The 20,965-nt window shown below is 33.3% G+C and overlaps 2 protein-coding genes across 2 annotated transcripts; one reads left to right on the forward strand and one right to left on the reverse strand.

Moving 5' to 3' along the window:
• Positions 1–989: 989 nt before the first annotated feature.
• On the reverse strand, positions 990–3,766 carry LOC120263792 (ATP-dependent 6-phosphofructokinase 5, chloroplastic-like). Its single transcript, XM_039271768.1, has 13 exons — positions 3,457–3,766; positions 3,260–3,350; positions 3,101–3,174; positions 2,873–2,984; positions 2,673–2,765; positions 2,489–2,590; positions 2,329–2,403; positions 2,068–2,208; positions 1,882–1,998; positions 1,693–1,797; positions 1,532–1,612; positions 1,334–1,462; positions 990–1,256 (listed from the first exon to the last, which is right to left on the reverse strand). Exons 1-13 carry the CDS (start codon positions 3,747–3,749, stop codon positions 1,089–1,091), a joined length of 1,581 nt encoding a protein of 526 aa, XP_039127702.1. The 5' UTR covers positions 3,750–3,766; the 3' UTR covers positions 990–1,088.
• A 4,254-nt stretch (positions 3,767–8,020) lies between these two features.
• Positions 8,021–18,492, forward strand: LOC120263415 (dentin sialophosphoprotein). The gene is made up of 13 exons (XM_039271302.1): positions 8,021–8,437; positions 10,209–10,435; positions 11,237–11,310; positions 11,510–11,584; positions 11,984–12,321; positions 12,436–12,504; positions 12,613–12,701; positions 13,561–15,870; positions 16,577–16,654; positions 16,801–16,912; positions 17,549–17,599; positions 17,757–17,842; positions 17,934–18,492. The coding sequence occupies exons 1-12, from the start codon at positions 8,102–8,104 to the stop codon at positions 17,805–17,807; spliced, it is 3,810 nt and encodes a 1,269-aa protein (XP_039127236.1). The 5' UTR covers positions 8,021–8,101; the 3' UTR covers positions 17,808–17,842; positions 17,934–18,492.
• Positions 18,493–20,965: the final 2,473 nt, after the last annotated feature.

The raw sequence follows: 20,965 nt of genomic DNA on the forward strand, positions 1-20,965 counted from the left end.
AGCCATATTTTAAAACGGATACCACATTTCAATTTGTTTTTTTTCGGATGCTACACTTTGATTTCTGGTCAGCGGGAGGATACCCGCGCGTTTCCGATGGGAATAAGTTGGCGTGGATGCAGGAGCAACAATGTGGCGCGGGTTTTGACAGGTCATTTGCTGATGTGAACCTTCAGTTATTATTTTTTAATACATGTCACCAAAGAAAAACCATGTCATTTAAAAAAAATAGGGTCACATCATCACCATCTTCTTCATCCCTCTTCTCCGGTGAACTCATTCCTCTTCTTCTTCATCTTCTTCATCTGCTTTTGTTGCTGCTTATGTTGTTGCTCTTCTTCTTTTTCTTCTTCTTCTTCTTCTTTTTCTTCTTCACGCAGGTATCCTCCCGCTGAACAGAAATCAAAATGTAGTATCCGAAAAGAAACAAATTGAAATGTAGTATCCATTTTGAAATATGGGTATAGTTTAGTACACAAACAAGATTATTACCCCACCTAGACCAAAGGTCTTTTAGCCTATTTTTATCTCACTTTTTTATTTTTTTTAAGTACATTTTGAGTGGTTTATGAAATTTATTTTAATAAAAAAATAATATGATATAAATTCAAATAAATATTTATAATAATATTATTATTTTCTTAATAAAAATGACAAATTTCGTAAAAAAGATTGTTATGTATGGAGGTGCACTCATTACAATACTTTAACTATCTCTAAAAATAAATCTTATATAATACAACTCCCAAAGGGAGAAAATACTGTTCCTCCTACCGGTGATCCACCACCATGATCACACCAAACATTATTGATAAATAGTATTAGACCATAGTGTACAATTTGTGAACAAATCAATGAATAGTATCAGACATCATTCTTTTGATAATATAAGTGAAACTTGATTTATTGCAATTATAAGAATTTCTGATTCCTGATAACAAAACTCTGTACTCTATGAATTATACATTGTATATTACATTGTGGAAAGATTGAGTAATGTGATATGAAACAGATAGAAAACTAATTATAAAGAACATGAATACTTTCTTCGTGTAAAGTTTCATGAAACTGTAAACAAAGTTCATAAATCAGAAGAAATCAGGCTGGCCTGTAGATGTTAAGCAACGGTGCCACATTCTACTATTTGGATCAACCTGTCTCGAATGCGAAATCACTTCCGGAATTGGGAAATAGACGTAATGCGTATTGCAAATGCCGACTGTAATTCCACTGTATCCAGCAAATGCACCATGAACCTGCAGAAATGTATCCAAAATAAGAAACTCGGGAAATTTCGTTTGTGTTTTTGCTATTTGAGCAGTTATAAACTCACAGCATTTTGTCCTAGAACAGTGCAGAGAATCCCATCAGACGCATTGGCTCGGCATGCCCTTATCATGTATGTAGGATCGATGTACTTGACATCGGCCAGCATACCAATGTTCTTAAAGTACTTCTTTATCTGTGAAAATCAGTAAAAGATCAGTATCGATTTACAGACATTTCGTTTATCTTTTCTGAAGAAACTCACCTCTTGTTGAATATGAACACCGATATCTCCATAAACTATGTTTCCCGAAGCATCAGTTGCATTTGTTTTCTCAACTAAATTCTGCAGTAAAAAATAACTATAAGTTATTCGATATGTTAAAGGATATATATATATATATATATAGAAGGTATTCAACTCACTTGGCCAGCTCCCTCGGCAACACAAACAACAGCTGATCTTTTAGTTTCAAGGAGATGCCTTAGATGTCTTAGAACACCATTGGGGCCATGGAGATTAAATGATACCTTGAGGGTAGGAAAAAGGTGATGATCATCAGAAGGAAATTAATTGTTTTGGTTTCAAATTAATTTCTGATAAACTTTATATACCTCCGGAATCAAACACACATCAACTTGTCCGCTAGCAAGCGATGCGTGCATGGCTATATATCCACTGCTTCTGCCCATCAGTTTCACGATACCGATTCCATGATAAGCGCTGTTAGCCTGAAAGTTTCACTATCAGATACATTCTTAATTTGTACAAAGTTGGAAAGAACTGAATCGGTGTTATACCTCAATGTAAGCTGAATTAATTGCTCTTTGTGCTTCTTCGACAGCAGTATCGAAGCCGAAGGTCTTATCCATCAGTAAAATATCATTGTCAATTGTTTTGGGGACTCCGACAACTACTGCTTTCATCCGTCTCTTACGGCACTGCAAATAAAGATAAAATTACATTTATCAATTGCTTTTGATACAAAAAAAAGGAAAACAAACTTCATTTCATATATGCTCAATATAGAATTGGATTCAATTTAAGCAGATTAAACTAACCTCTTCGTGAATGGCATTTGCGCCGGCATGAGTTCCATTACCACCCAAAACAAAGAGCATGTTGACACCTCTTTCCTGACATCAAGGATTAGAATTTTGATTAGAATGAAATCATGAATGCAAGTACAACAACTAAAAATCAACTGAAAAATTGAAATACCTGCATACTATCTACGATATCCTTGGTATTGGGACCCCCTCGAGAAACACCTAGTAAGCTGCCACCCTCAAGATGAATGTTCTGAACTACTGCCCGAGAAAGCTGCAACATAAGATAGTTTTCGAATAAGATCATGCCGGTGAAGACTTTTGGTTTCTGAAATTTTACCGTGATGTCATCATACCGGTATTTCAGGGACGTCCTTAGAGAAACCTCTATAACCAAACCGTAATCCTGTAATCCTTTTGACACCATACATCTCAAGAGTTATAACAATCTGCACAAAATAGCACAATAATTAAATCCTGATTTTTTTTGGTCTACTTCTTATTTAAATGCATACACTTATAACTTGGTAAACATGAGAATTTGTTGATGGAATACCTGCCGGATAACGTCATTTAAACCAGGACAAAGTCCTCCACAAGTTACAATTGCTGCATTAACTTCTCCTGGTCTGAAGTAAATCTTTTCTCTTGGACCTGCTCGATGAACCCTGCATTTTATATGAAATTTAGATTGCTGATGATATAACTGAATGTGGATCAACAACTTTTTTTACAGCATAATGTCTAAAGAGATATGTTTAATTCAAAAAATTAAAAAAGTTACCATTGTTCAATCCATGAGCAATTGCCATCAACACACTCTGCACCAGCTGATGTCGGAGATGAGTATTTTATCACCTAAATGTTTAAACGTGATGATAAACTAATTTGATTAAAGGACAATTCTTGACTCAGAACTCAATCAATTTAATGAATCATATACCTTAAGTAGGACTCTATCATCATTGTTGACATACCCATTCCATTGTTCAGCAGATGGACAACAATCAAAATAATCGTCGATAATTGGACGCCTGAAAAACACATCGCAATAAGCGATTAACTGATCATGAACCATAAAATGCATAGTTAGGACAACAAAAACTACAAAAGCTCAAAAAAATCATTCAAGAACCATACCTTCGCTTTAGGCAGAAGGTGGAAGGGATTGGAGAAAGCTCCGGGAACGAATCCGTGAGGTGAGGGATCCGAAACCGTCTCTCAAAGTCCTCTTGATACTCCTTCCAACCCGACTCTCCAAAATCCATCCCGGACCTTCCCACCTCCATCAAAGCAGCTTTTACAACTGATTCCCTCCTTATCTTCCATTCCGGCCTTACCGAGCCCCGGAAAACAGTGAAAGACTTACACTTCCATTGAACAGGACAATTCACAAGCAAATTGCTTGCATTACCAATGGAAATCAAACTCATCCTCCAAATTGTTCACAAAACAAACTTAAAAGAGATTACTACTGTTTGATTGATTTGGATGATTTATATAGAAAGAGAAGTTGAAGAAGAGATGAAAATTGTTGGAATTGGAAACAGAGGAGTTGGAATGGAGTTCAAAGACGGCGGCTTTTTTTCTCTTTTGTGGTTGGCCTCAGTTTTCTCGTTATTTACGGTTTTGCCATTGGCGGTTTATTTAGGACGCGGGAACCGTCAACGACTTTTTGAAGTTGGTGGAGTACTGTGAGAACGTTCGCTCATGCGGGCATAATATTAACCGTTGGATTATATCTTTAAATGTGTACACGAATCTCGGTGCACGATCTTGTGGACTAATGACATCGGGCATTCTGGATGCTTTTGTGGTCGCGTGCGGCGACTGCGTGCGAAGCTTCTAAAGGTATCTGGTGTGTCGAGGGAGTAGCGTATGTTAAACTGTTCCTACGAAGTTAATATTAATTATTAATAATAAATATAAATATTTAAGCTAAATATTTATTTTTCACTAAAACGACAAGCACTGTCATGGAACAAGTAAGGTTCAATAGTTATATTAATTTAACGACCTCTTGAGATGTACAGTGTACCATAGGTGACTTAAAAGATCCACGTTCCATGCACCCCTGGGAATAGTATATAAGGCAGAGTGGTACATGAACTGATGAACAGTACTACTACAACACTGCTTAAATAATTACACATGTACTAATTTGTAAGGTAAATGCTTAAAAAAAATAAAAAAATCCTTGTTTTAATTACCTAAATAGTTTTATTTTTTGAAAAATATTGTAAAATTCAATTTAAATTGGAATTTTAAAAAATATGGAAGTCAAACAATTCCGCACGTGTAGCATACCGGTTTGATTCTATTTTGCTTCAACGTTGAGAAGCATATTCTCTTGTTGTCTCAACTATTGAAATGCATTTAAAAAGTGGATTGTTGCATAATTAACTAAATAATTGTTGTCATTTAATATAAACATCGCTTTTATTAACTCCATGTAATCACTTTTATTTCTTTTTCTTAATCATGCAACCACTGTCTCCCATGAAGAATGACATAAGAGTTCATGTTTGCTTGAAGTTTGTATACATATATATACATATAAATTTGAAGATGAAAGCAATTATTTTATTGGTTTGATTTTATTTTACATATTATGTGTATGAGCCATCATGACAATGTCACTTAAAGCAATTAATTTTTTTTTTTTTTAAGTTCTTATAAGTCATTAGATCTAAATCAATGTGGACAGGATGCTCAAAGTTCTATTAAATATATATATATTTTTTGGTGAGTTTTTTTTTTTAATTTAAGGATTCGACCTTAAAGAACTTGGTTCATAAGCTCTAAACTAATGCGGAAAAAAAAAATCCTAAAAGTTCTATAAAGTGTATATATTCTTCGATAAGTTTTTTTGCATAACTATTTGATTTCAAAACCATTTATTTAATCAATCTAATCATCTATACTAATCTTATTGGTATTCTATTGGTTTAATTGTCCAACATGTTACTATCGTTAGGAAAAATATGATTTGTTGGATTGATTTATTTGTTTATTTGTTTTATATAATTCCATGTTTGACTTGAGTTTCATTTGTTTTTCTTGATTTATTTTTTTAAATATTCCTTCCTGAAGTCTGACACAATCAAGGAGGTTTTTAAAAGTTAAAAATTGACCTCATGAAATATTATATATGCAAACATTTATTGAAAACATTTGCATGTGTGTTGAAGTGGTTTGTTTGGCACAAAAGGCACAAATACATCATGATTAACTAATCACATCAAAATCAATAATTAAGAATTACAATATTTTTAATAAGTGGTGTTTATTAATATTATTAATTTCCAAAATTAAACAATATTTATATTTTTTTAAAATATAAATTTATATTTATTTTAAATTGCATTGATGTTCATTAACAATGTCATATAACTTTAATCTAAAATTAAATAAAAATTTGTAATACATAAGCTCTACTTTAATAAAAAATTTGTAATACACAAAAGTTGCGTACCACTGACCCAATAGTGTATATATATATTTTTTTTGACCTATTGATTTTTAAGAATGAGGCGTTGAGACCCCTGTATGTAAATCTCTCCCAACAGATTTTTTTTTTAATACATAAATATTTAAATTCGAAATAATTTGCTTAAGTAATCCAAATATTTACCGCTTCAATAAACCCCTGTTGGTGACCCAATTGCGTTTTATTTCAACTCATTCACCCATATCATGTATAAAAAAAAAATACAAATTTTCTTCCCTCCTATTCGATTTATTTATACACGGATTTTAACCTAAGTATAGTTGAAGCAAATTACAAAATTAAATTAATATTTTTTTTAAAAAATAAAATCAGTTATTATATATATAAATAGACCATATAGAGAACGAAAAGTAAAAAAAAAAGAACAGAAGAAAAGAAAAGTGAAAAGAGAGAATCGGCAACCATAACAAAAAAAATAATGCTAAGGGTTGTATTTGATTATGGGGTGTTTGGATTGGAAACTTTTAAAAAGCTCGTGAAAGTCGCTTTTTAAGTTAAGCATGCATCGAAAAATCACGTTTAGTATTACTTTCTGCACAGCGTAGTGCGATAAAAAGGTCGAAAAATGCCTGGTCTTATGGTACTTTTTGGAGCAAAACCTTCAGCTATTTTTGGAGTTATTAAATTACTTGAGATTCGACACTATCAAATAAAGAAATGACTATGCTTTTTATATTTTTGTTTTTCAATAATAATAATTATGATTATAATTATAATTATAATCATAGTCATTAGGATTAGGATTAGTATTAGTATTAGTATTAGTATGTTAGTATATTAGTATATTAGTATATTTGTATTAGTATTTGTATTATTATTAGTATATTAGTATTTGTATTTATATTAGTATTATTATTAGTATATTAGTATTATTTTTAATATATTAGTATTATTATTATTATTATTATTATTATTATTATTAGTATATTAGTATTAATATTAGTATGTTAGTATATTTGTATTTGTATTAGTATATTAGTATTCATATTAGTATTCATATATTATTAATATATTAATTAGTATTTGTATTCATATTAGTATTATTATATTTATATTAATATTAGTATATTAGTATATTAGTATTAGAATTAGTGTTGTTATTATAATAAACCAATGAAGGCCCATTTTAGTAATTTGACATTGAAAAAAGTCCTTTTAAGAATGCATATCCAAACAACTTTTACATATATAAAAAGTCTTCTACATTAACACTTCCAAACATAAAAATATGAAAAAGACTTTAACTTACTCTCATAAAGACTTTTTAAAAAGTCCTTCTACCAAACTTAAAAAGACTTTTTTATTAAGCTAATCCAAACAAGGCCTATGAGAGAATGCATTGGTTAGTTAAAAAAAAATTCCATGAGGTGTAACTCAGATTCAACGGCTATGATTAAAAGGTTATTATCGAGATAATAATTGAACAATTTTGATGTGATAACTGTTCCTCTCATTTTTCACTGAAATAAAAAACATTCATAAATAATCAGGGACCGTTTGATTCACAGTAATGTAAAAACATTACTGTCTGTTACATGTTAATCTGAAAAGATTACCATGTTTAGATTGATAGTGGTGGTAATATTGATGATAATCTGTGATTACCAACTTTGGAAGATTATCAAAAAACTTGGTAATCGCATTACCATCAAAATAAGTGGCTATATTGGATTACCAAATGGGTGATAATGTGAACATTTTTTTGGACAAATATATCTTTTATTTAAAATAATAATTTTCATACTTTAATCATTGAATAAAAAAATAAAATTGAATAACATTATTTTGGGAACACGTTTAACTTCGAAAATTCAAAAATTTTTATCTAAAATTTATTTTACTTTAAATTTAAATTTACATAAAATAAAATAGTAGACACAAATGTATTTTGGGAAATTTAGAACATTACCAAATTAGATTACTATATAATATGAGTTTCGAACTAAATATTTTTTTTATAAATCACTATAATATTACCGGGTATATAACATTTCAGATATTATTACTATGATAATTTTATTATATAATAATAATATATTATTATCGTGAACCAAACGGCAGTTTGATTATAGATTAATAACAGATAGCTTGCCTCTGGATTTGAAGAAGTGCAAAATAATAATAATAATAATAATAATAATAATAATAATAATAATAAGCGCCGTAAATTGGGTCAAACCCGGGTCCGATTTCTCACCGTCAGGTCTCGTTGTTCAATTGAGAAAGAGCGAGAGCGAAAGGGAGAGACAGAGCAAACCCTCGTACTCGCCGGCGATGTTCAAGCTCGGCCGTGGCGGTGCCGGCGCCGGCGGCTCCGGGAGGGGTAGCGGCGGGAAGCGGGCGTTGCCCCCGCCACCCCCTCCTCGACCCGGCGCTCGCCTTCCTGCAGCTAGAGGCGCGGGGCGCGGCGGTCGCCAGGGCCCTGGAGGTGGAGGCGGTGAGCCCCCCTCTCGAGAGGAATCCTTCAGCCTTGTTCCTGGACCTTCACTCAATTTCGCTGCTATTATCCGGCTCACCCCTGACATCGTGAACGAGATCAGGCGCGCTGAGGCCCAGGGCGGCGCCGCGAGGATCAAGTTTGATTCCAATCCGAACAATCATTCTGGAAACGTGGGTGCCATTGATCGTCCTCCCTCACTTCCTTTTTTATTTGTCGTGGGTTTGATTTTGTGTATTGGTTCTTATTTGTTTATTTTTTTCTTTTGAATTGGCATTGAATAGGGCATTGGTTTTTCTTGAGTTTTTTTACTAGGAATTTAGTTGTGGTATCTAGTCTGGAATAGTTAAAGATCGGAGATTGGGGTGGAATGGACGGAGATTTCTTTGATGGGTTAATGTAGGATTTCCTGATAGTTGGAGGATGATGTTAATTGGAGTAATTGATAGGCATTATCTTTAATTGTTCATATGATGTTGAGGACTCTAGGGTTGAGGATTTAGTGAATATTTGGAGGAGGGTTTGGTTATAAGTGGACTGCAAACACTATAGCTAATGCAATTTTAAGCAACTAAAAAAAAAAGACAGAAGAAAATTCAGTCAAACTAATTGTCAAGTAAGAATATTTAACTGGTACTTAGCAGAGAGTATGGATAATGTTTTCTCTAGTGCAAAGATGAAAGATTTAGGGGGAAGGGTTTGAATTTTGTAGAACTGGCATAATGTTAGTTGTGGCAAGAAATATGAGTAATTATAGGATCTTGGGAAAAATTGATGAGCTGAGGAATGCTAGCAAAAGGAAAGATCAACAGAGGCAGATTTAATAGGATTGTAGAGCAATGTATGACATGGATAGTTGTTTTTGAGTGATATGTTGCAGGCAACCACATTTGAAACCTTGGGTAATAGTTTATGAGGTTGAGGAAAAAGTCAATTATGCCTTATAAGTTCAGCAGTCTGTGAAGCGATGAGGGTTTAGGATCACATCAAGGATGGGAACAGTTGGAACAGTGATTAAAATCTCAAAATATGTGCTATTAACCTAAGATGATATGTGCTTGCCAATGGTAGAAAACTTCAAAGAAAATGCAATGGCCAACTTAGTAAGTTGGTGCAATGTATAATACAGTTTCGGAGAGGTTCTGAAGAGCTTGTCTTTATTTCAAAAGACTCAAACAATACGTTTGAAAAGGGCTAGATCTAAAAAATAATAGATTGAATGATGAGCAGAGATATAAGTCAGTGTTGAGTGACAACCAATGCAACTTTTAATTTGGATGCTTTGCCAAAAGGATGAGTGGACTAAGGTGAATCTCAAATATATTTTGGAGTATATTTGATAAATATGTTTAAGAACATATGAACACTTATTGCAAACACCCTCTTTCCTAAAAGTCTTAGTGAATATGCATAATTGGATGAAGTTTTGGGTGAGGCATGCACACCTTTCCTTGAACTTTTCTTCCTGTCCTTGCTATATACTATCAATCAGAACTCAACTATTTTATCTACTCCTTGTGAAAGTAAAAAAGAGCTTATGGTAACTAAGGTCATGGGCTCTATAACCTTGCAAGGTAATTTAGAAAACTGAAGTGTATGTTGTCAGCCCATTGCATCTGTGTGTCATGCCGTTGGCTTTAACATTTTTAGTAATAGTCTTTACCAGTGTTTCCATATTAGATCATAATGAAATGTTTGATTCAAAAAACTTGATGATTTCAAGCTTTAGCAAAATTTATCAGTCAGTAAGAGCAGGTAAACTTGGTATCAGATTTACATATGCAGGTTTATTAGACCTTATACCAGCTATAGAGGTTTGTCACATATATAGTGGCTGTTATTTGCTAAAACCATCAGATGCCATACTCTCTCCTTGTGATTTATCTTTTTTCTTGTATAGTTAGTTGGTGTTTACACCAAATTCACGTGGTTTTTTTTCGTCAGGTTATTGATATCAGTGGTAAGGAATTTAGGTTTACATGGTCAAGAGAACTTGGTGACCTTTGTGACATTTATGAGGAACGGCAAAGCGGAGAGGATGGGCATGGATTGCTTGTTGAGCGTGGCGCTGCATGGCGCAAACTAAATGTGCAGCGGATCCTTGACGAATCTACCAAAAACCATGTCAAAATGCTATCTGAGGAGGCTGAACGGCAATCCAAATCTCGGAAGTAAATTTAAATTACCTAGAGTTTATTTTTTGAGTTCAGTATGTTTATGACTTTTTGTTGGTTCTCTTTGTAAATTATTCCAGTATCTCCTTCCTCAAATAATTTTTTCATCACTATTTTGTGCTCATATTTAGGTGAGAATTCCCTTGTAAATTTGTGAGTGAAGAAAAACGTTTATCCATTATCCATTGCTTATGGGTGTCATCCAACTCACCCCAGATATACACTTTTTTGAGCAGCTTCCCACTCTAAAAGTGCGTTAGGTTCCTTGAAGACGTCTAGTTCTAGAGTACCTTGGTGTCTGGCTGTTTTCTTTGGTAAAGCTCTACCAAGAAAGCATGCACTTGGTGATGTTAATTAGCTCAAACTAAAAAAATCAATTTTATAAAATGATAAAATTGCTATATGGCTCTTATCAGTTGTTACTGTGGTCCAAATGTATTCTTGAGTACTACTATCTATTAAGGAGAGGACATTTTTTGTATTGTGAAATCAAGAGCCACTTCTTCTCTTGGTTTTCTTTGGAATGACAGTGCTGAAAAGATTATTGATATAGGAATTTAGTCAATATACATACTTATGATTGATGGTGCCATAGTCAAACATGTATACCCTTGTTTGACATATAATTATGTAAGGTCCACAGCATTAGTCTTGAACTTGTCAATTCAGCCATTTTATTCTTGGCATTACCTTTTTTTCTTGCATAATTAGTGTCTTCATTTGTAATTGCTTTCCTGAATTGTTTAAACATGTCCTCTAAATGCTTTTATTGATTCCTTGCCAACTTTTCTTGATCAGATCAATTGTCTTAGATCCTGCAAATCCATCTGTAAAGAACCAGGCCAAAACAATGGCTGCTGCTGCAGTTGAAGGTGAGTTTCCGTCCCATTTCTTCTTTCTGTGAAAATTTGTTTCTTGGTTCTAGGTACTTTGATACTTATGATAATATCACTAGTATTAAGCTCTCGAGGCAAAGGTGGATTAGAAAGTATTACTTGTTATGAGGGAATTCTATGCACTTTCCTTGTTTGATATTTCAGCTTCAGAAGGATTTTGATTTGGCTCTTGTAGGTAGTATGAGAAGAATGAGTTGGAAGCATAAAAAAGATACTTTCTTTAAGAAGCACAAAAGTGAGCAGAACCCAGGTAAGAAACAGATTCTTTGCTTGTATATACTAAGATGAAAGATATATGAAATAACTTTAAATAAATAAAAAAAATAAAAATTTAGAAATTTGTAAAATTAGGTTCTTCTTTTGGTTTTCTCTTGATTTCTTTTTTATAAATTTAAAAAAATGATTTGATTTTGAGTTATACAATGTGCTGGAGGTATTGATCTACAGTTATATTTCATGGTGTGGGAGGGTGAGTAAATAGTTGGTTTATGGGCCTCCCAAGTGGAGTGAGAGGCAAATGCCAGTAATATCCTCTTCTAAATCTTCCCATTCTTTGTTGACTTGAACTCCATTGCCTTTCATTTATATTCGTGCTTACAGTAATTAATAATTAATCACCATTGTTATTTTTTCCTGCTGTTTGCTTTAGGCCCAAGTGTGGTCTCATCAAAAACTTTTCCAAAAGGAGGAATATCTTCGAATAATACAACTAAGGCTATGCCTGCAGTATCACCTCAGCTCTCTCCTCCTGAGCAGCCTGGACCTGGCACATCATCCTCTCCAATTGTAGCTGCTAATTATACAAAAGAGGATCTAAATATCGAGGAAATATTTGCTCCATTGACCGGAGGCAAGGAAGACACTGGCAACTTTGGCAAAGAAATGTCTTGCAATGTGAATGACAGGGGCATTGCTGGTCAACATAGGGATTTAAGGAGCCTTTTGATATCTAGACTATTAGAAAATCCAAAGGGGATGAATTTAAAGGTAAAGCTACCATTTTTTTCTTAATTTTGGAAGTTACTAATTCCAACTAACATCATAGGAAAATGTTCTGATTTCCGGAGTATGTGTTATTGATAACTTTGGATGTTATCCCAGTCATTAGAAAAAGCAGTTGGAGGAATGATTCCAAATGCTGAGAAGAAGATTGAGAGTATATTAAAGAATGTGAGTGTCAAAACTTCTGTGTCAGAATTTCTCCTTATATGTCACTAGCCTCACTAGTGTTTTGAAATACTGGAAAGTTTGCCTATTGACTTTTACTTTGGGTGTCAGATTGCAATTTTCCAGGCACCCGGTAGATACATTCTGAAGCCAGGAGTGGAAGTAGAGAATCACAGAAAACAAGGCTCTGAAAGTGGAAGGTACTCGTTATGTTCTACTGTTAACTCTAGATTTTATTGTATTATGATACCTTCACATAATGATTTTTCAAAGATTTGATTAGTACATGATGTTATAAATTCATTGTTTGTAATTGTAAGTAACATTACCTTTAAAAATTTACCGACATTCTGACTATTAGCTTGTTTGTATCTCATTTAACACTTGCTATATGTTTTCCAAAGACTTGTTTTCATAGGAATTTTGTCGTTATTTAACTCTGCCATTATTTGTCATGTTTTGGAACTTGAACTCATTGGATTAAGGTTAGGCAGCGATAAGGATTTCCCAGGATGATTGAAGTTGTGCCTGTGTTTAGGAACTTGACCCCTTACATTTATAAGTTTTATTAATATTTGTGAAGATTGCAAAACCACAAATGAAGATGGAGGATGTAAACGAAGAAATAGAGAAAATAAATAAAGAAATGATGAAATAGACCAATGGAATCAATGATTTTTTTGAAGTGATTTTTCTCATTTTTATTAAGACATTATTATGGATGACTTTTTATATTTTCCTTTGTTTCATATACATATAAAGATGGATAATCCAGATACATAACCGTATGCTATTGAATCTTGTTTTCAAATTTTGCTTTATCCAATGCCCATGTAGATTTATTTACCCGAAAAAACACTCATGTTTTTGGTTGAACCAATTAAAGGGATATGGTTCATGCCACACGGGAAAAAATATTTCCAAGTTGGTTTTTTAATTGTGCTTTGATGTGAAGTGATCCCATGCAAGATGCTTTGTTTCTAGACTCACCTCTCTTTTGGATATAATACCTTGTGATATAGGTATGATTCTTATGCACTTGCCTTTATTCTGTCACAGCTCTCCAGAAAGTGCACATGATCACACCGGAGCTGCAGAGTCATTCTTTATGGAGAAAGGCTCCCGGGAAAATATTGAGCAGGAAACTAAACTCAATTCAAAATTAGAGGAAGAATCAGATCCTTTTACAGTAATTGACATGAATCCGAGTGGTCCAGATCCTTTTAGTGGTAAAGATAAGACTGGTAATGAAAGTGAGGCAAGGGCAAACTCATCAAGTGAAAGTGGAAGTGATAGTGACAGTGACAGTGATAGCAGTGATAGTGAAAGCGACAGTGGGAGTCAAAGCCACAGTCCAGCTGGAAGTGCAAGCGCAAGCAGCAGCAACAGTGAGAGTGATAATTCCTCCAGCAGCAAGGAGGGATCTGATGTGGATGTAGATATCATGACAAGTGATGATGAGAAAGAGGATGGTGAGCATAAAGCTGAGGCACCCAATGCAAAGCTATCTTCCTCACCTGGGGAATGGCAACAAAATGATGGTCTACCAGCACAAAATGGTAATGTTGATGGACATCGAGATGAGCATTTTACTTCATCACCGCTAGATTTGAATGATCTTGATGTAGGTGATGAGAGAGATGTTGATATTATTGAGTCTCCTATTAATAATGGCCCTAAGGCTTCTGAAAATTTCAGGACTGAAATTGCTAAGAATGCTGATTTGGAGACGTATCCTATGAACTCAAGGTATTCTGCAGAGGTATTAGCATTTTCACCAGATAAACACAAGAAAACAGAGAGGCTGCTGCCCTATGCAAGAAATTCAACTGATGATCCGAATCAGCAAACTTTTGATCAAAGTGTCACAGGAACACAAACCATCTTTAGTGAAAAATCTGGGCCTGACAAAATGGGTGTTAAAGAAAAAAATTCCAAAGCCAAATCTAGGAAGACTTCTGATAGAGAGGAATTTCAAGAGAAGCCAGAAATTTCTAAGAGGTCAAAGTCGACAAGCTCAGCTAAAACCTTATATTTGGGAAAAAGTAAGGATTCAGCCAATTCAGAGGACTTGCAAAATATAACTCCTGAAAAATCTAGGCCTGGCCAATACAAGGATCATATTCTTCAAGCTGATAATAATGTGAGGATGAATGCTAATGCTGAAGCCATTACGCAAGATTACAGTCTTTCAGTGCCTGGAAAATTTAAAGCATCTAGAAACATTGGCAGGAAACAACCTGGTCCAGATTTTCAGAACACACCTATTTATGAAGGTGATCAGCCAGGGCAAAGAATCAGTGATTTTGGCAGGAAGAGGAAGGCCTCAAACAATGTAGATAAGTCTACTAGATGTGTAGAAAATTCAGGGAGAGGCAACAAACCTGCAGAAACATTATCTGTTCATCCTGATGAATCTGATGCGTCCACCATGAAAAATATTCCTTTACATGAAAATGTTCCAATGACAAGAAATAAACTGCATAAAGATTTGCGAGATGAAAATGGTGATTCTAGTGAGCGATATTTAACCAAAAATATGAGAGAAAGCATTGCTGGAGAAAAACTGTCATCCACCCCTGACTCCTACAGCAGAAAATCAGGTGAACTGAAGGACAGTGGACAGGTTCCACAATTTCGCAGATCTGACATGTTAAATCCACCAGTTGTTGATCGGAAAGGAAATACACTCAGGAGAGAGCTTTCAGACCTGGAATTGGGTGAATTTCGTGAACCTCCTGCCACTGAGGAAAATGTGGGGGTTAAGAGACTGTTTGAGAGAAAAGATTCTTTCAAGTCATCGGATAATAAGGTTGCTATTCCTAATAACTTGGAGCAAGATATGAACAAAGCAAGAGCCATGACAAATTCTACCATTGACTCCAAAAGGCAGTCACCGTCCATCATGAGAGGTGGGAGTAATGGGAAGCAGGATGGTTTTGACCGGAGGATAGAAGACAACCTTGTAACTTCTTCTCGGCCTCAGCAAAGAGTAATGGTGTCTCAGGGTCAGCCATTTTTAAAAGATCCAGTTGATTCTGAAGTGGTATCTCATTTGGATAAATCAACAGAAATTGTTGGTAAAACTGAGAAAAAAACAAATGAAGGTATTGGTCTTGAAAGTCATGCTCCAAGGAACGATCATAAACGTGGTGGGCCAACAGGATCTAAGACTATTAAAGAATCTAAATCACAAAAAATAAATTCACTGAGGGATTCTGCTTGCCAAGGGAACAATACTGCATGGGTGGAGAGCAATGCTAATGATAGGGGGAGAAGAGAATCATCTTCTGATGAGGATAGTTTCTTTTACACAAAGTATGATAAAGATGAACCTGAACTCAAACCTCCAATTAAAGATTACTTACAGTAAGTGTTAAATTTTTTTCAAATTTGCTTTAAACTACAGACTCAGAGACAATAATAGATTTGTGCATGATATTTACAGTTCATTCAGTTTTGTCACTGGCAAACTTATGCTTCTGAGATATATATGCACACACCCCTCTGGTTACTGTGTTGGTGTATAGATGAACTTGTAGAATCAACACATGCAATGGCCATCCTAAGATCAGAATGATTCTCGCCTGAATCTGAGCAATATGAGATATGGATGGTTGTGTGGTGTTTTTAATCATCATAGTGAAGGACATCTGAGTATTAGTCATACAACTTGCTTTTCTTTTGGAATAATGTAGAAATGTATAATCATAGGCCAAATTATACACACTTTTTAGTCTGTCAGTATCCAGATCATTAGACTACCTGGAGAAGGACCACATGGCAGGAACAGTTTACTCACTCTCTTGAAAGCATTACCGTAAACAATTTTTTTATTGTGATTTTACCGGGAATACCCCTAAGAAAATGATAAACTCAATATTCTCTTTTGCAATTAGGCATAGTACACAGCTCTGGTGATAAGACTCAACCTTTCTATGATCTTTTTATGTTATATTGTTCAATTCTTGTTGATATTACTCCAAGTATGATGTGCTTTCTTATGACTATGTAATGTGCTACCTTTGGTTTGTACCAAATGATTTATAGTTGTTGACTTAAAATTCTGTACCAGGTACAAGGAATACGTTCAAGAATATCGTGAGAAATATGGCCACTACTGCTCCTTGAACAAAAATCTTGAGAATTTTCGGTATCATATTGAAATCTTTTACATAATGTAATTTGTTTTTGGCTAACCATCTGCAGATTTCTGAAGCACTTATCTGTAAATGTGTCCTTGTTTAAGCGGAACTGCATGGACGTGTGGCTAACTGATGTGAAATATAATGTATGCAGGAATGATTTTCTTGGATTGGGCCAGGAACTTGATCACGCCCAAGGACGAGATTTGGAAGAATACTATGATATTTTAGAGCACTTGAGAAAATTGTATCGGCAACATGGAGAGGTGGCTAATTTTCATTTAATAACTGCCAAATCTAATACTTCTGTTATTAATGCTAGTGATTTTATAGTGTGTTTTCTGAAGAAAGTTTGAGTTATCTATGCACAAATTATACTGATAGGGTTTGTCCAAACAGTAGTAGATTTTTATATTCTCTATTGATATTTGATATATATCCCTGGTCACAGTGTGATGCATCAATCTCATCAACTTGTCTTTGGGCTTTATTTGCTAGGAGTTTAGGTTTTATTTGCTTTACAAGAACTTGAAAAAAAAAATTCCATAGATCATTGAATGATTACATTTAGGTTGGTCATCATGTTTTGCACAAGTGCTTTGGACTTTCTTGATTCTTGTTCTCTATATTCAAATAGACTGACTGTGCATACCAAATGTATGGCTTGTAATTATCAAACCCCTCAAACATCCTATGGTCCAGGAACTCCACATTTGATCTTTAACCAAAGTCTTGCATGATCTACAACCCAGTTAAAGACCACACACCATTGTTTTTCGGCATTGTTCTGTTAGGCATTGTTCTGTTATAAAGATTTTCGTAGTCCTAGGATGATTGTGATTGTTCTTGCCATGCTTGGAAGTTAATTGTACAATTAATCATTTTGAGTTAATTGATTGCAGAAACACAAACAAATGAAAAAGGTGTTTATCTTGCTGCATGAAGAAGTGAAGGTGCAACCCTTTCGAACTCTTTATCATCACATAATATGTAGTTTGAAGTTCAAACAGTAATTTGTGAAAATGCAATTCAAGTGTCTGTTTCACTTCATATTCTTCGTTCATCTCTAGAAAACAGTAACATAAGCATACAACCTATCTATCTTTGCAGCACCTCAAACAGAGAATCAAAGACTTTGCTGAAACATATTCACAGGAATAACAGAAACAGACTGCATTAACAGTGCTTGATACCTTGTGAGCTTGTTATCCCATCATCTCAGCTGTAAGTATTTTTTGAGACTTTACTCAACATTCTAACCTTTTCCTTATGCCGTCACTATGTCAGGATCGGTTAATGTCTTTTAAGATTAAAACACCGCGGATGGGTTCACATGGAAGGTTGTAAACTTGATGGTTGTACAGAGTGAAACAACTTTCTAATCTGAGGTTTGAGCTTGAAGCAGGAGTTGTGAAACAGAGGCAAGAAATCATTGTCTGCTTGACGTCGAGTCACGGATTAGTCACTAATGTATACTACAGATCAGGGCACAAACAATCTGCTCATTCTTGAAGTCAAATCTGGAGAATGCCGGGAAAAACAGATGATCGATACGCTCAATTATCCAGCAGTTTTGTGTGTACATGCGGAGTTTCTTGAGAAATTGTCGAGGGAACCGACAGAATCTAAGGAATTGTACAATGTAGGCTGTTTATCGTCACCGGAGCATCACAAAATTAGTTCTCTGTTTTTCGTTGAAAAATATGAAAGGTTTGTGCCTGCAGGTAAGAGAAGGTTTTGTGTTCTCTGAAGAGATTTTCTAGTCCTGGGGCTGGAAGTTGCTGTAAATTAAAAAAAGAAAAAGAAATTCATGCTGCTCTTTTTAGAGAAAACTACATGTTTTTTTTTCTTATTTAATTTTTTTATTTAGTGATGGAAATAGTTATTTTTATTGAAATAGCATTGCTCATGTTGCTCTTTTGACGTCAAATTTCTTTTTTTTTTTAATTGACTTTTAATTGCAGGTATAAAGAACATTCTTTACATTGTTTAATTACTTGATTCAATATATCTATCTTCTGTTCAATCTGATTTAACAATATTATCTGTTATTAATTTACATGATATAGTTATTCCAAACGTACTATTTCCTGCCTTGCTAGCAAACAAGGTGCACTGTTTTTAAACGTAATTTTTTTAAAGAATATTATATATATATATATGATAAATTATTTGAATTGTCACTTAATTATTCAGATACTTCTATTTGAATGACAGAATTATCAAAAATTTTAATTGGATATTTAAATTTTAGATTCATGTTTAATTGAGTTATTCATGATCATGTTTTTAAAAGGAGGCTAATGTGGCGCATGTTATACCACTTATGCTATGTTAACCATGATATGTGGCACAATATAATAATATAATAAAATTTCAACTTTATATTATAATTAAGGGTCTAATAATATAATTAAAGATAATTCAGTTTTAAATACAAATTAAAATCTAACTGATGTTGCATAAATTGTGTGACAAACTCAATTAAACATAAATTTAAAATTGAAATACTCAATTAAAATTTTCTATAATTGGATGACTTAAATAAAAGTGCTTAAATAGTATAGTGACTATTTAAATAATTTATTTTAATTTTTTTAATAATATTTGTTTTCTTCTTATTTTTAACAATTTTTTTTTCCATTTGTTGATCCAAGAAGCAGGGCGAGGTACGGAGTCCTATAAAGAAGTAAGTCTTTTTCTTGTGAGAATTTTTGAATCAATAAATATCTAAGTTTGAATTTAAATTAATTTATTTAAATGATTTAAATCTTTACCACATACAGACTAAATCTCATTAGTTAATTTATTTTTTAATAATTTCATCCCAGTGTTGTACTACTTTTCATTGGGTAAATTTTTACTAAAGTTATTAAATTTTTCATTTCGTTTTTCATTTTCGATCACCAAACTTGATACTGCGATCAGTTGATCAGCTTAATTTTGATTTGATTTCAGCGCATGAAATCGTCAAATTTCAACCCCTAAATGATATGGTGCTATCTAAAAATCCCGGAGCTTAATTCTCCACATGATACGTTATTGTGTCATCGGATATGTTGCATCGTCAGAAAAAACCACATCATTTATTTAGGGTCAAAATCTCTTAATTTACTACCCAGTGAAATCAAATTAATGTTGAATAATTAAATTGATATAAATTGAACTTCGATCATTAAAGTGGAAATGAACCAAAGTTTAGTGATTTACTAAAAATTTATAATAATAATATATTTATTACTATTTATTGTTATTATTAAAAATGAAAAAAAAAAAGTTGATTATCATGTGAGGATGGATGAGACAAAATGAGCAAACCAATGCAAAGGGAAGAAGAAGAAGAAGAAGAAGAAGAAGACGACTTGCAAGTTGCAACTTTCCCTTTCCTTTGTTTGCATCCCATTTGGTCCCAACTTAGTCTACTCCACAGTCTACACCCCCACCGGGCCCCACCCTTCACCCTTGTGTTCCCACTTCTATTTATTTACATCCTATCCTCTTTCCTATCATAAGGACAAATTTTTGGATTTACCAGCATGGCAAAAAGATCTCCACCTCCCAACATTTTATGAATAAATAAATAACTAAATATATTTAATAATTATTTTAAAAAAAATAATATGTTTAGTTTTTGTTAGTGTTGACTAAGTCAACTGTAATAAAAGTTTTCTTTTAACAGGAGTTAATCAAAGTGATAAAAGTTTGTGTTGACTTACCAATTAAGTAGTTTTGAAATTAATTATTTTTTAATAAAAAAAAAAATCAATTTTTTTACGTATAAGATTGTCAATTTCTTATTTATAATAGTTTAGAGTTAGTGGCTCTTGAAAAACTTGTGAGTTAAAAATTTAAGATAAAAAAAAACACGTCCTCTGAAAATGTCTATAAATTTCAAATTTAGAAACATTTTACAGTGATCATTAGATTTACATTTAACGGTTATAATTCACCATGCACAATATATAATAAGAGTTAGCAGTATCTCACAGTGTTTAACAGTATTTAATGATGTAGCAGCATAATAAGTTAATAACTAACTGTAAATTTTGCACATTTTTTCTATAAATAACAACTATTAGATTATATAATATAATGGTTGCCATCAAATGGCCATAAACTTTAAAAAGACCAAATAACCAAACAGAAAACATATACTAAAATAAAAGTTTCTCATTAATTTCAAGTTGTCTCAGTGTGCTATATAATTTAAAATTTTACCCATCCTTAGTTTGATGATCTTGATTTATATATTTATATATAACTGCATGCCTTTAACTATTATTTAACTAACATATAATAATAATAATTAATTTCGAATT

Source organism: Dioscorea cayenensis, chromosome 6 (assembly GCF_009730915.1).
Source record: "Dioscorea cayenensis subsp. rotundata cultivar TDr96_F1 chromosome 6, TDr96_F1_v2_PseudoChromosome.rev07_lg8_w22 25.fasta, whole genome shotgun sequence".
Lineage (NCBI taxonomy): Eukaryota > Viridiplantae > Streptophyta > Magnoliopsida > Dioscoreales > Dioscoreaceae > Dioscorea > Dioscorea cayenensis.